At 47.3% G+C, this 15417-nt stretch overlaps 1 protein-coding gene across 2 annotated transcripts; it reads left to right on the forward strand.

Moving 5' to 3' along the window:
* The first annotated feature begins 1358 nt into the window (after window positions 1-1358).
* Window positions 1359-14777, forward strand: ZNF566 (zinc finger protein 566). 2 transcript variants are annotated; one of them, XM_080908922.1, is made up of 4 exons: window positions 1359-1586; window positions 4683-4742; window positions 10186-10312; window positions 13553-14777. In XM_080908922.1, exons 2-4 carry the CDS (start codon window positions 4734-4736, stop codon window positions 14554-14556), a joined length of 1140 nt encoding a protein of 379 aa, XP_080765048.1. In that variant the 5' UTR covers window positions 1359-1586; window positions 4683-4733; the 3' UTR covers window positions 14557-14777. The 2 variants fall into 2 exon arrangements, with proteins under 2 accessions (XP_080765048.1, XP_080765047.1); XM_080908921.1 differs by having other exon boundaries at window positions 1359-1563.
* Window positions 14778-15417: the final 640 nt, after the last annotated feature.

Consider the following 15417-nt stretch of genomic DNA (forward strand, 5'->3'; position numbering starts at 1 on the left):
TTTTTTCTTCCAAAACCTACTTTATTTACGGTTCTTAAACACTTCAATGTCCCTTCTAGTCCACCAACCACAGGCAGGGGAGAAAGAAGATTAATTGAAAAGGGGAGTTATGGACCCATTTAGGAGTAGTTCCTCGGGGCAATCACACTCTTCCTTGTCAGGGTTCCAGAAGTCCAGATCAATAGCAAACACCAAAAATGAATCAGTAGTGGCAGCAAGATTCAGTAGAAACTGCAAAGCTCCATCAAATCGGCACAAGTCATGGGAAGCAGCCGGAAGCAGCCAGACTGCCATGAGAAGTTCTTTGGTGCTTCGCACAGCATAGGAATGCAAGAATCTCCTCACTGTTTGTGGGGTTCCTTTTATATTCTTTATAAACATCACACACCCTCTGAGGAATCTGTTTTCAGTAAAACATCACATGCTCTCTCACAAGACAGCTTCCAGAAAAAAATCACGGGACACAAACTGAGTTGTTACCAGAAATTTCCACCTCACAGCAAACACTTTACCAACTAAGCTAACTCTCCAGCTCTCTTTTACAGTTGTGTTTCGTTTTTGTTTCTTTGAGACAAGAGCTCCTGTGGTGAAGCCAAGCCTGGCCTCAAAGGCCTGAATAGCTTTGAACTCTGCACCTTACAAGCTTGGGAGTTACAGTTGTGTTCTACTTCTAAATTTTGATTATCATGAGTCTAGGTGTGGATTTCTTTGAGTTCCTCTCATTGAACCCTATTGGTGACACACACACACACACACACACACACACACACACACACACACACACACACACACACACACACACACACACACGGTTGTGATGATTATAGGAAGGCCTTTTCTCAGTTCTCAACCCTTGCTTTAAACATGAGAGTCAACATTGGTGAAAGCCTTATCAGTGTAGTGAGTGCGGGGAGGCTTTCAGCCAGAAGTCCCATCACATTAGACACCAGAGAATCCATAATCAATAAAATTCTTTGAAGCTTGAATATGCTTGCTATGCAAATCACACTCCGCCCTCTACCAGTTTTCCCGCCCCTTTCCTGATGCTGTCCTCTACAGATAGGAGCGAAAGTTCGGGAAATCAACCAATTTCTAACTTTTTGGAATGATTTTAAATGCAGTGATGGAGGCTGATACGGGGTTCCATGTATCCAAAGGGATGCATTTCGATTTGGGGTGTCGTCCGCTTGTCCACGACACTAAGGAATAGCTAGAAACCCCGCCCACCGAAAGCCACTTTGTGCGTCGCGTTGCCTTGGACTACATATCCCAGAAGGCACCTTGGCTTCTCGCGGGAAAACCATGCGTCTGCTGTGACCTCAGAGCTTTGCTGGCAAGAGGGGAGGTGCAGAGGAGGATTGCAGGGTTTGGGAAGCTTGGAAGGAAGGCCTGTGGTGCGGAACCCGCGAGGAGGCGGGGCAAGCACCCAGGCCGGGCTTTGTGTGGCGGAGGAGTTGAAGTCGGAATTGAGCAGCTATTTTGTGAGCAGTGATCGCGGCGCTCAGGGGCTGGACTGGTGATGAGCATCTTTTCTGCTAACTCCGTGGCGGGCACTAGCCGTTGGTGAGCGAGCGAGCTGGGGACAGGTGCGGTGCTGTGTGTGCATGTGGAGCGCTGCTGACTGGTGGAGTGTTCTGTCCCTGTAGGGGCGTGCGACTGTGTGATGTTGTGACCACGTGCAGCACGGTGCAGGCACGGGTAGCTGTGGATTCTGTGTGGTAAAAGTACGGTTGTGCTTAAGTTATCTTTTGAGTCCCGAGTGGGCAGTCCCCTTGGTTCCTCGTAGGTACGTTTCCGATAGCTGAATGTCCCTGTTGTGTGGGTTGTGAGTGTGAAGTTTTGGATGTGTGTCTCTTGCGTGCGTTCTTCTTTAGCCTTTGCTCATTTTAGAAGTGCATGTGAGTGTTAACATGCTTTCCTTTGTCTTGTGTTTATTTTGACACCTGTGTGGGACTTCCCCCATGTTGAGTGGGATAGCGGCTTGACTGAGGTTTCGTGCTGTTTGATAGGCCAGCATAGGAAGAACACTGCACGTATTCATCTCAACTATTTCTAGTAGCCGTATGAGTGTTTCTAACTGTTTTTCATTTCTACTGTTTTAAATTTACTTTATATCCCAATCTCAGCCACCTCCTTTCTCTCTTCCCAGTCCCACCCTTACAAATCCCTTCCTTCAACTCCTCACCTTCTCAGAGAAGGAGGTACTATCCTCACTGAGGCATCTAGTCCTAGCAGGTGTAGATACATCTACCACTGAGGCCTAATCAGGCAGTCCAAGCTTGGGGGGGAGTGGGGCGAGATCCAATGGAAGGAAACAGAGACGGAGATAGCCCCAATTCCACTTGTTAGGGGATCCACGTGAAGACCAAGCTGCACATTTGCTATAAATTTGTAGGGGGGCGTCTAGGTCCAGTTCTCACATGCTCTTTGGATGGTGACCCAGGATCTCTGAACCCCACCCCCATGGTCCCAGATTAGTTGACTCTGGGTTTTCTTGTGTCCTTAACCCCTCTGATTTACTCACTTCTATGCCCCACTCTTCCACAAGACTCCCTGGACTCCGCCTGATGTTTGGCTGTGGGTCTCTGCATCTGTCTCTGTACCGTGATGGACGAAGTCTCTCAGAAGATGGTTATGCTAGGTTCCTGTCTACAAGCATCATTAATAGTGTCAGGGGTTGGCTCTCTCAAATGAGATGGGTTCAAGTTGGGGCAGTCGTTGGTTGACCGCTCCCTCTCTCCATTCATCTCTGGTGACTTTTTAGTCTTTCCTGAGTGGGATTCTCGAATCCTCCTGTCTCAGTTACAGTTTTAGTGTGGTGAAGAGATACCATAACCAAGGCAACTCTTACAAGGGCACCATTTAATTGAGGCTGGCTTACAGGTTCAAAGGTTCAGTCTAGTTTCATCAAAGCGGGACACGGCAGCATCCAGGCAGGCATGGTGCAGGAAGAGATGAGAGCTCTACATCTTCACCTGAAGGCTGCTGGTGGAGACTGACTCCCAGGCAGCTAGGATTCTGGTCTTAAAGCCCATATCCACAGTGACCTCTTAATACTGTCACTCCCTGGCCCAAGCATATACAAGCCATCATTCCTCCCTTGGACCTCCTTATTACCCAGTTCCTTTTGGTTTATGGATTGTAGCATTGGTGTCCTGCACTTTGTGGCTGATGTCCTCTTATTAGTGAGTACAAGCCGCACATGACTTTCTGGCTCTGGGCTACTTCACTCAGGACAATATTCTCAAGTTCCATTCATTTGCCTGCAAAATTTATCTAAAGTATACTGTCCTTATTCATCTCATCCACTGGTAGACATCTGAGTATTTCTAACTTTTAATCTTATAAACATACTGACATGTCTGCTTTAATTAATTAATTAGTTAATTAATTAATTAATTAATTTTTAAAGACAAAGTCTCACAGCATAGCCCTGGATGGCCTGGAACTTGCTCTGTATTCTAACCTGGCCTTGAACTCACAGATCGATCCACCTGCCTCTGTCTTCTGAGTGCTGGGATTAAAGTCGTGTGCCTCTGCAGCAGACATATTACTACCTTTGCAAAAGGAGCTTCAGTTTCCATCCTCTTCTAACTGATGTAAAACCGTGCCGGAGCAGATGCACATCGGGTCCTTTGCGGGGGAAATACTCCATATCCTTAACTCCCCTCCCCTAAAAAAAAAAAAAGATTTAAAATATGATTTTAAAAAAAAAGATTTAATTTTAAGCTGTTTGGGCATTTAATTCAGCACTCTGGAGGCAGAAGCAGGTGAGTCTCTGTGAGTTCAATACCAGCCTGGTCAACAGACTGAATTCCAGGACAGTCAGAGCTATAGAGAGAGATCCTGTCTCACAAAACCGGGGAGGGGAGGGGGGCGGGGGGGAGGAAAAGTCTAGTCAGTCTGTGAAGGCCTTGCTGGTCTCGAACCCCTGCCAGTGTTACTGTCTCAGTCTTGGGACTGCTGAGATTTCAGATACTTCCATCTGGCCTGTATAAGAATTGTATTGTTGTGTCAGGAAATGTCCGTGTACCCCAAAGACCACCAAGGAGCCGTTTTCGGTGTAGGGTCCCTTTATTACAAGCCCGGGCTTGGGCTCTTCTACAAGCCCACCCTGACACAGCAGGGCAGGTGGTGCAGCCTCAGACCCTCACCAGGACAAGTTTTTATAGGAAAATAGGAGCAAGGGAGGGGGAAGGGAGGAGGGTGTCCGCTCTGGCAAACATCTACTAGAATGACTGACTAGACCGTAGACAATCACAAACGGTCTGAAAGTGCATCCGAAATAAGCAGACTAATCTTTGATTGACTGTTGCTAGGAAAATACTACGGAGTAACTCTGGGGTCTGGGCCAAGGACAAGCATGGGGTCCTTCCTGGTACATCAGTGCAGCTTGGGTTCTGCTTTTTTTTTTCTCTCTCTTTAAGATGGAGGCTGGTCCCAAGATGCAGTAGGTGTGGCCTCTCGGTATATCTTCACGTGTCTGTTTGTGTGCAAATGAGTCATATTGCTCAAACCCCTCCTGTTCCATTCCAGAGCCTGGCTCTCTGAAGTTAGGGATGTTGAGATAGTTGTCTATTCTCCCCACTTTAGACCCCCTCAAAGTGTGGGGTGAGCACTTGGGGAATGACTGCTGTGGGCACTGAGTCAAGTGGGGTCTCATTGTTGTTTGTCTCCTCCAGTTCTCCCCTGTTCCAGAAGAGCAGCACAGAGGACCTGCCACTACCACCGCCATGGCTCAGGTGAGGCAGAGTTTTTTTTTGTTTTTTTTGTATTCAAATATAGTCATTTTGTGTCTAGTACAGATAAATGTCTGCTTTCTTCAACGTGATGCTTCTTTTGGTGTTGGACAGGGAACCTTCCTTCAGTTCAGGTGTAAACATAGTCTTGCCCTTGCTCTAAAGCAGTGGTAGCTCAGTCATGATAGGGTCCTTGTGATGGGCAAAGGGTTGCTAAGGCAGTGGTTCTGCATCTTCCTGATGCTCTGACCCTTGAATACTCTTCCTTGTCGGGATGTCTCTTGTGCACTGCTGTGTAGAAGCATGGCCTGTCAATAAAAAGCCGGTGGCCTATTAGCAAGGGGGAGGGAGTAAGAGGCGGGAGTTGCAGGAGATTGGAACTCTGGGAGATAGTGGGAGGCTGGAGGTTTGCCTTGGAATCTGAGGGCGTTGGATGCAAACATAGATTAGTTTAAGTGGGTTCCATAAGTGACAAGCTAGTCGGGGAACTAGCCTAAGCTTATGGCCTAGGCATGTGTTCGTAAATAAGTCTCCAAGTTGTTACTGGGAAGCTGGAACATGGGTAGGAAAACCTGTGGTTACAGTTCCTCATGCCGTGGTGACCCTCCCAACCATAATTTTTTTTTTCTTGCTACTTCTTGATTTTAGTTTTACTACTGTTACGAGTCATAATGTGAACATCTGTGTTTTCTGGTCTAAGGTGGACCCTGGGAAAGGGCCCTTAGAACCTCGAATGGGTCGTGATCCACAGGTTGAGAACTGCTGCTCTCTAGTAGACAAATTGAAAAGGCGGTGGGGGCAGGAGTGATGGCCCAGCTAGGATCACAACGGAGAAGGGGTAGCACACATTAATCCCAGCACTCGCTGTGTGTTCAGGGCCAACCTGATCTACATAGTGAATTCCAGGCCAGCCAGGACTATCCAGTGAGATCCTGCCTCAGTCTAACAACAACAAAAAGAAGAAGGAAAATAAGTGTGATGGTTTAGCTCAGTTTCAGTCTCAGAACCTCTGTGTCTCCTGGTTTACGAGCCTTTTAGGTTTGGAAGTATGACTGCTGGTTGGTCAAAGCTCTGTGAAACTCATTGAGCCCTTTTTTTTTTTTTAAGTCTGTTTGTCTGTTTGGGTGTTTTGCCTGGAAGTATGTCTGTGCATCTCATACTTTTGGAGGCCAGAAGAGGGTGTCAGCTCCCCTGGACTGGATTGTTGGTAAGGGGAATTGAACCCGGGTCCTCTGGAAGAGCAACCAATGCTCCCAGCTGCTGAGCCATCTCTCTGGCCCCATACCGTTGTATTAAGTAGCATCTTTCTCAGTCATTTTCCTGAAGCTCAGGAACAGGGGCAATTGATAGGTCGGCAGTACTATTTATAAATACCACCGTTTCCCATATTAAGGTTATCTTTTTATAAGGCAATTGGGCCGTGCCACCAGATGGACATAAGAACTGGTAATGCTGACTGAGCTCAGACCCCAGGTAGCTCAGAGATTTGAGAACAGCAGGAGCTGAGCCGCTTCCTACCTCTGTACTTGCTCTGCAGCCATGACACCCCACGGAGAGGACCATGTAATATAATATAGTACCTGGATTCCTTCCCCATGGAAATAGAGTGCAGCTAACCTCTCAGACTCAGCCAGTAGAGAACATCTCCCCCCTAAATCCCATCCCACTCTCCAAGGTTTATACAGCCCCTGTCCACGTGGGATAAAGCACACCGGTTATTTCATGGAGGATTGTCTTTACTGAGGTGTGACACTTGGGAAGAGTCCACTCTCCTGAAGCATTCACCTCTGGGTCTTGGTCCCTCCTGACTGACTAGGCTCTCAACCCCTGCAGAGGCTCACATCAAGAGTGGCAGCAGCTCCAGCTGCCACCTCTGCCACTGTTGCTGTGATTGATGAGAGACCTGGGACCCCGGCTGTGGCTGCCGAAATCTCTTCTAAGAGTTGTAACACTCCTGCTGTTCATGGCTGGCCAGGACCCCCATGGAATCTATTTGTCTCTATCTCTGAACGCCCTTCTCAGTCTGTCTGGGTGTACAGAGATGTACAGAGGCGTCTCATGCTCCACAGGGAAGCAAGCAGACAGGGGACAACATCTGCGTGCGTGTGTGCGTGTGTGTGTGTGTGTGTGTGTGTGTGTGTGTGTGTGTGTGCATGTGCGTGCACTTTCAGACAGTCTTTCTTCTGGGCTGGCTTCCAGCTCATTATTTAGCTGAGGATAATCTTGGGCTCATCCTGCCGTCCCCTCTCAGGTGTTGGACTTGCATTGCATGTGCTACCAGGTTTACATAGAACCCTAGGGATGGAACCCAGAGTTTCATGGCTACTGGGAAAATACTTTGCCAAGTAAACTATGTTCCAGGCCAGGGAAGTCTTTAAAAATTGATATTGGGCTGGAGAGATGGCTCAGGGGTTGAGAGCACTGGCTGCTCTTCCAGAGGTTCTGAGTTCAAATCCCAGCAACCACATGGTGGCTCACAACCATCTGTAATGAGATGCCCTCTTCTGGTGTGTCTGAAGACAGCTACAGTGTATTCACATAAATATAATAATAAATAAATATTATTTTAAAAAAAGATTGATATTAACCTAAATGTCTAATGGTAGATTGATTGTCATTTATGCCGAGTGAAGTGGCTCATGCCTGAATCCCAGCGTTTAGGATGATGGTAGATTCCAGGCCAGCTTGTACTACAGTGAGTTCAAGGATGCCCTGTAGTTCATAGTGAACTCTGTCTTGAAAAACCAAGGACCAGCAGGTAGCTTATTGGTAAAATACTTTGTCTAGCATGAAAAGAACCTGAATTCCTGGATTTCATCCCAGACAAGCAGGTGAACAAGAAATTGGCATTTATCATCCTTAACATGAAATATTATTTAATCTGAAATGAATCTACACTTACTGTAAAAACTTGTTTGTCCGCCCCCCTTCCGCCCCTTCCCTTTATTTTAAATAGGTCTCAGTTTGTAGACTAGGCCGGCATTGAACTCACTGAGACTGGCCGGGATTAAAAGTCTGTGCTACCCAAGCCAGGCTTATTTACCCAGTTATCTATCAATAGTAAGGTTTACTTTTTTAATACTGGGGAGGGGCACCTGATTGTAACATTTTCCAGTCTTAGGTCTAAACACTGTGATGCATGCCCTTAATCCAGTTCTTGGAAGGAAGGAGTTTGTGTTCCTTGTTTTAGAGACAGGTCCTCACTCACTCTTTATCAAACTGGCTCAGAATTCAGTTGTGCTCCTATGACTGGCCTCAAACTTGTGATTACAGCCATGCAACATTGTACCCTATACATTAATTATGTTGTTTGTTTGTTTTCTTTTTCAAGGCAGGATTTCTTTGTATAACCCTGGTTGTTCTGGAACCCTCTCTGTAAACCAGGCTGGCCTCAACCTCATAGATCCACCTGTCTCTGTCTATACTACATGAATTATTCTGATTCATTTTCTTAGTTATTGGTATATGTATATCTAGAATCTTCTGAAAGTCACTGTTTACTGGCTTGGCAGAAATGAAGATGTTCCAGACCCTTGTGTCTCTGAATCAGTAATCTGATTATCAGACTATTGAAGTTCGGGTGGGCTCCAAGAAATGGCATTTTCCCCACAACGATCTCATGCTGGGAGAAAGAAAAGATCCCAGCCAAAGGGGGAACTTGTCTCCTGGAAAGAGATTTTACATCTAACAACTTACAGAGTAACTAAGGAGATGAGCCTGAAGTCCAGATAGTGGTGGTGCAGTGGTGGTTGGACTGCTTAGGTGAGCATATCCTCGGCCCTCCTTTTAACCTTCAGTCTCAAGGACGGCCCTCCACTTCAAGGTCATGTTTAATTACTTTTTTCTGCTTTATACTATCAATTTGGCTCCTTTAAGTGAGGATGGGTGGCCGAACCTATATTGGGCACAGGGCATGGCCCCCAAGCTTGATGATGTCATTGTCACGAATCAGTCTCTGAGCTTCATGGTTTTTATTTCTTGTGCATGAACGTTTGCTCCCTTGTCTTTGTCAGTACCATGTGCGTTAATTACAGTCAGAAGAGGGCGTCAGATCCCCTCAAACTGCAGCAGAGGTGGTTGTGGATACTCGGGTTCCTCAGAGAACAGCAAGAACCTTTAACCACTGAGCCTCTAGCCTGTTAGTATGTTTCTATCTGGTCAAACACATGTCCTCCCCATCCTTCAGTGTCCTTGTTCCCAGCTGATCTGTCTCCTCTCTAGATACCACCACTTGCCTGATGTTTTATCCCTTCCCTGGGTTTCCCCCTGATATTCTCCTGTTGACTCCTGGCTCTTTCTTGCATTCCATGGCCTTTTTTGGTTTACTGCCTCGTCTTGGTGACCATATCCTCCAGTAGTTTCCAAGGAGCCTGTACTTGAGTCCTTGCACATCTAGGATGTACGCTCAGAGTGAACGATCGTTTACTTATAGACTTCTAGGTCAGAGTTTATCTTTCTCCCCTGGGTCCTGGATTGTTTTGTCTCTTGTGTCCAGAAGTCTTAAGAATGCCATTTCTCCTCTGCTTCCTGATGCCTTTCACAAAGCCTGCTGCCTTTCTGGATGCTTCTAATGTCCCTTCTTTTCCTTCTACCCTGAGATTTTACTCTTGGCTGTTTGAGAAAAGAGGAGCGTTTGGTGAGAATGCCATGAGGCCATGTGTAAATCACAGAGGTCCTCCCGGCTGGGTCTGTGTCTCCCCGCTTCCTGTGGGCAATGGAGACATTCATTCCAGCCCAGGCAGCTTCGTATGAAGGAAAACAGAGCCTAGGAAGCACTGTGGCTTGGTCACAGGCCTTCCCTATGATTGCAGACATTTATTCTCACTGCATTTAGCTTCTTTTACTCTATTCCTTCTCTATTGATTTCCTACATAAAAACAATCCCTTTTTCTCCTCCTCCTCCTTTTCCCTCCTCCTCCTCCTCTTCCTCCTCCTGCTCTTCCTGCTCCTCCTGCTCCTCCTCCTCTTCCTCCTCCTGCTCTTCCTGCTCCTCCTCCTCTTCCTCCTCCTGCTCTTCCTGCTCCTCCTCCTCTTCCTCCTCCTGCTCTTCCTCCTCCTCCTCCTCTTCCTCCTGCTCTTCTTCCTCCTCCTCCTCCTGCTCCTTCTCCTCCTTCTCCTCCTGCTCCTCCTCCTCCTCCTCCTTCTCCTGCTCCTCCTCCTCCTGCTCCACCTCCTCCTCCTCCTCTTCCTCCTCTTCCTCCTCCTCCTCCTCCTCTTCTTCCTCCTTCTCCTCCACCTCCTCCTCCTCCTCTTCCTCCTCCTCCTCCTCCTCTTCTTCCTCCTTCTCCTCCTCCTCCTGCTCCTCCTCCTCCTTCTCTTCCTCCTGCTCCTCCTCCTCCTCCTCCTGCTCCTCCTCCTCCTCCTCCTGCTCCTCTTCCTCCTCCTCCTCCTCCTCCTGCTCCCCTCCCTCTTCTATTAATCAAGCGATCTGCGGGTGTTGTTCCAGGTGTCAGTGCTGTTCCATGATGTGTACATAGACTTCTCTCAGGAGGAGTGGGAGTGTCTGACTGAGGAGCAGAGGGACTTGTACAGAGATGTGATGCTGGAGAATTACAGCAACCTGCTGTCAATGGGTAAGGACGTCTGTCCGCACTAACTTGTTTCTGCCCTTTGCCGGGGCTGTTTCCTCCTTCCCTCCAAGCATTCTCAAGCATGCCTACTTGCTTTGGAAGGAGCCATAGGACTTCTACAGCCTTGCCCTACAGAGTGTTTCAGGTAACGTAGAGTTAGAAGCGGGAAGCTGTGCAGTGTGGCCAAGGATAGTTGAGCACGTTGGCACACACTGGTAGTCTCAGCGCTTGGGAGGAAGAGGCGGGTAGAGCTCTGTAAGTTCTAGGCCAGCCAGGGCTCCAATGGATCCTGTCTTTAAAAACCTGAAAGGGAAAGGAACAGAGCTGATGGAGTTACAGAGGCGTCCCAGGTCCTCTTCCTTGTTTGTTAAGTGTCCCTAACTCTTCTGGCACCCTTCCATAAGGCATACTTTCCGTCCAAGATTCTTGAAAGGCCTGAGCTGCAGGCCTAGGGGACACTTGGGTGGGTGTGGGGTAGGAAGTTTATTAGCAGAGTCATAGCACACACAGGAGACCTCAGGCCTCAGCATGACAGACAGCAGTGTGAGCGCCAGGAAGAGCCGGAAGACGGGGCCTGTGATTTCCCATCAGGCAGTTGGGGAAGAGAAGTGTGGTCCCTGTAGGTCCTTTGGTGTGTTCAAGCCTCCAAACTCACATCTGATGAGAAACCCAAGGAGCTGGAATGCTGTTGGGTCTCCATAGGGGCGCCTGTGAGGCTGGGGTGGGGTGGGGGGGGCTGCAGGGGCTACAGCCTGAGCAGCCGCCCGGTCTGGGTTCTAATACTTCTTAGCAGCCCCTTTGTATCTCCGCTGTCCCCTGGAATGTGTGTTTTCCTACGTAGTCAAAGGTATACCCTGCTCCTCCTCCATTTCCCCCTTTGCTTCTCCATCTTTGCCTCTCACTCACTCTCTCCTGGGGATCAGCCCAGGGCCCAACGTGTGCAGTTCTCAGCGAGGAACTACACATGTTAAAGAAATAACACTGCAGCCGTGTCTGAGTCACTGCCTGTTCCACCATGGCAAGCTCTGACCCAGAGGCTGCCACAGAAACTCTAACCCCAACCCATTTCCTGTGCGTGGTCAGGCTCCGCTCACAGACAGCAGCCTCCGGACCTCAAGTCTGAGATGGATGAGGCGTTGATGTCCACAGCTCATCTCTGAGGCCTGCTCCACCTCCCCCAAAATAACAATATTCGGGTCGAGGCCTTACGTGTGTGCGCATGAACATGCACCTAAACACACGTCATTAAGGTAAATATAAGAAGGAATGTGATCCCTATAGCTTTAAAAATGAACTTAGTGTTGATTATCTCCAGAGCTTCTGCTGGAATGGTGTTTTCTCTCTTTCCCGGTTCCTGTGTTCGCTCCAGGTTCTGTGTTCCCATCTGAGGATTGGTGCTAGGAAGGACACATGAGAGAAAACCGGCTTTTATCTTTCTGGGTCCGGGTTACTTTGCACAGTGCACGCGCATGTGCATTTCTACTTTTTGAGGCAGGATCTCTCCTGTAATTCTCCTCTGTAGCTCAGTAGCCTAAAGTTCACAGAGTACGTGTGTATTGCCTGCATGTATGTGGGCCACATGGATGCAGTGCCCATGGAGGCCAGAAGAGGGCATCTGATCCTTTTATTTGCATCTTTTATTTTAGATTGATTGATTGATTATAAGTTCACTGTAGCTGTCTTCAGACACACCTGAAGAGAGCATCAGATCACATTACTGATGGTTGTGAGCCACCATGTGGTTGCTGGGATTTGAACTCAGGACCTCTGGAAGAGCAGTCAGTGCTCTAATCTCTGAGCCATCTCTCCAGCCCCCTCACCAGGGATTTCTTATCTACATTATTTATTGGGGAAAAAGGAAAAGAAAAGCAACTTTTTTTTCCCCAAGCTGGGCAGTGGTGGCATATGCCTTTAATCCCAGCACTAGAGAGGCAGGGGCAGATGGATCTCTGTGAGTTCAAGTCCAGCCTGGTCTGGAGTGAATTCCAGGACAGCCAGGGCTTCATAGAGAAACCCTGTCTCAAAACTAAGCAAACGAAATTTAAAGTATTTATTTGTATGACTAATTTGCTTCCACATGTGTGTGTATGTGCATCCTGTACATGCGGACTGGAGTTATAGTCAGTTGTGAGCTACCATGTGTGTACCAGGAATTGAACCTGAGTCTTCTGCAAGATATACTGCTCTTAACTGCTGAGCCTACTCTTTGACCCCTTCATTGATCTCTCTTTCTCTCCCTTCCTTCCTTCCTTCCTTTCATTCATTCATTTTTCAAGACAGGTTTTCCATGTGTAGCCCAGGCTATCCTAGAACTTCCTTTGTAGACCAGGCTAGTCTTGAACTTAAAGCTCTGCCTGCCTCTGCCTCTCCAGCACCCGAGTCAAAGGTGTGTCTCATCACACCTGACCTTGATTTAGTTTTAATCTTCTTACATTTTTCATATATATTAGGTTTTACCTGCATGTATGCAAGTGTCACGTACGGTGTCCATGGAGGCCAAAAAGGGGACCCCTGTTACTCTAGAACTGGAGTTACGGCCAGTTGTGACTGATAAGTGCTGGGAATAGAACCTGGATCCTTGGCTAGAACAACAGGTATTCCTAGCCACTGAGCCATATTTTCAACTTCAGATTTTTAATTTTCTTTTTTTGTTTTCAAGACAGGGTTTCTCTATGAAACCGTTTTTGAAGACCAGGCTGGCCTTGAACTCACAGGATCTGCCTGCCTCTGCCTCCCTCTCTCGAGCGCTGGGATTAAAGGTGTATGCTACCAAATTTGGCTGGATTTTTTTTTTTTTTTTTTTTTTTTTTTTTTTTTTTTTTTAGTGATTTGTTTTTATGTATATGGTGTTTGGCCTGCATGTTGTGAGGTGCCAGATCCTCTAGGACTGGAGTTAGAGACAGTTGTGAGCCGCCATGTGGGTGCTGGGAGTTGAACCTGGGACCTTTGGAAGAGCAGCCAGTGCTCTTAACTGCTAAGCCATCTCTCTGGCCTTGAATTTTTTTTTCTTTATTCTTAATATAGTCTCATAAAATCCAGACTGGCTTCAAGCTTAGGGTGACTTTGAACTCTGGGTCCTCCTGCCTTTGCATCCTGAGCGCTGAGATTATACATGTTTGCCACTGTGCCTTGCTGACCTTCACCTAGCTTTCAAAAGTCGCTTTAGATCTCCCCCGTTTATATCTCGTCTCCCAAACAATATAAATGTGATTACACTCATTCTTTTTTTTTTTTTTTTCCCAGTCCTGGAGTCAAAATGTGAGGCCCAGAAGTTATTCCTGAAGAAGGAGCTGTATGAGATAGAGACAGCACAGTGGGAGGTGATGAGAAAGCTCACACGACAGGACCTCCAGTGCTCCAGTGTCCTCGCTGCCCGGGAATGGCGTGGCCACCGTGAGAGACAGTTCAGCGAGCTGGTCATCAACCGTGAAGACGCGTCCGCTCTCAGTCAGTATCCAGCCCTCAGGCTGCAGCAGGTTATTAAGAATAAAGAGAAATACCGTGCAAGTAAAGAAAACAGGGAACACTATAACCATGGCCCCCAGTTTTCTACCCACCAGACCATGCGCACCATTGAGAAGCCGTACGAGTGTAAGGACTGTGGCAAGACCTTTAGACACCCCTCAGGGCTCACTCACCACCACAAAATTCACACGGGGAAGAAACCCTTCGAGTGTAAGGAATGTGGGAAGACGTTCATTTGCGGCTCAGACTTGACACGCCATCACAGAATTCACACAGGTGAGAAACCCTACGAATGTAAGGACTGCGGAAAAGCCTTCAGTAGTGGCTCAAATTTTACTCGCCATCAGAGAATTCACACTGGCGAGAAGCCTTATGAATGTAAAGAGTGTGGGAAGGCTTTTAGTAGCGGTTCAAATTTCACTCAGCACCAGAGAATTCACACCGGAGAGAAACCCTATGAATGTAAGGAATGCGGCAATGCCTTCAGTCAGAGTTCACAACTTATTAAACATCAAAGGATCCACACCGGTGAGAAGCCCTATGAATGTAAGGAGTGTGAGAAGGCCTTCCGGTCTGGTTCGGACCTCACTAGACATCAGAGAATCCACACCGGAGAGAAACCGTATGAATGTAAGATTTGTGGGAAGGCCTATTCCCAGAGTTCACAGCTCATCGGCCATCATAGAATTCACGCTGGTAAGAAAGCCTATGAAGACGAGGGCTGTGGGAAGAACTTCAGCTATGACCCACAGCCCATTCCGCATCAGAACTTATATTGGTGATAAACCAAAACATACACGATGTATGGGGGGGACTCACACTATCAGAATCTGTAGACCTCGAGACCGAAGAATGTAGAAGCAGTTTACTTGTTGACTAGCTTGTTCGTCTGAAGAAAAATTCATATTGGAGAAGTACCCTATGAATGTAGTATATTCTGGAAGCTGTTTAATAACAGGGTTTTTTGTTTTGTTTTGTTTTGTTTTTGACTCAGATTATTCAGTCTGGCAAATAACTGAAAAGAAAACAATGCTTTGATCTTAAACATAACATTCATGTGGCAGTGTCATTTTATAGATTTCATTGTTTCCTTTTTTAAATAATTGCTTCATTAACATGTTTTTCTTTTTGGAGGGGGGTATCTTTGAGACAGGGTTTCTCTCTTAGCACTGGCTGTCTGGAAGTTCTCTCTGTAGAGCAGGCTGGCCTCAAACTCAGATCTGCCTGCCTCTGCTTCCTGAGTGCTGAGGTTAAAGGTGTGCAACACTACCTGCCGTATTGATGTTTTTAAGGTGGTTTGTTCTGTGAGTATGACACACACTCTTAAGAGCGTGTTCATGCACAACTTTCAGCATGGTGAATAGGAGCCGTATGGGTTACTGGTTGTTCTGACAAAATGCCTCGCCAAAGCAGCTTGAAGAGTTCGTCACTGGCAACAGGAACAGTTTCTCACTAACAGCGATCGAGGGCTTCTCTCCAGGGCCTCCATCTCCACCAGACTGAGATTCACAGCATCAACTATGAAGTAAATGAACTTCAGGGGGCACCAAATCAAGCAGAGCTGCAGTCATTGGAGATAGGAAGTGAGTGGTCTAGGAGAGAAAGGGTTAAAGCACACTCACACAAGTGTGGGTGTCTCTGGA

Source organism: Micromys minutus (assembly GCF_963924665.1).
Source record: "Micromys minutus genome assembly, chromosome: 32".
In the NCBI taxonomy this organism is placed as follows: Eukaryota; Metazoa; Chordata; class Mammalia; order Rodentia; family Muridae; genus Micromys; species Micromys minutus.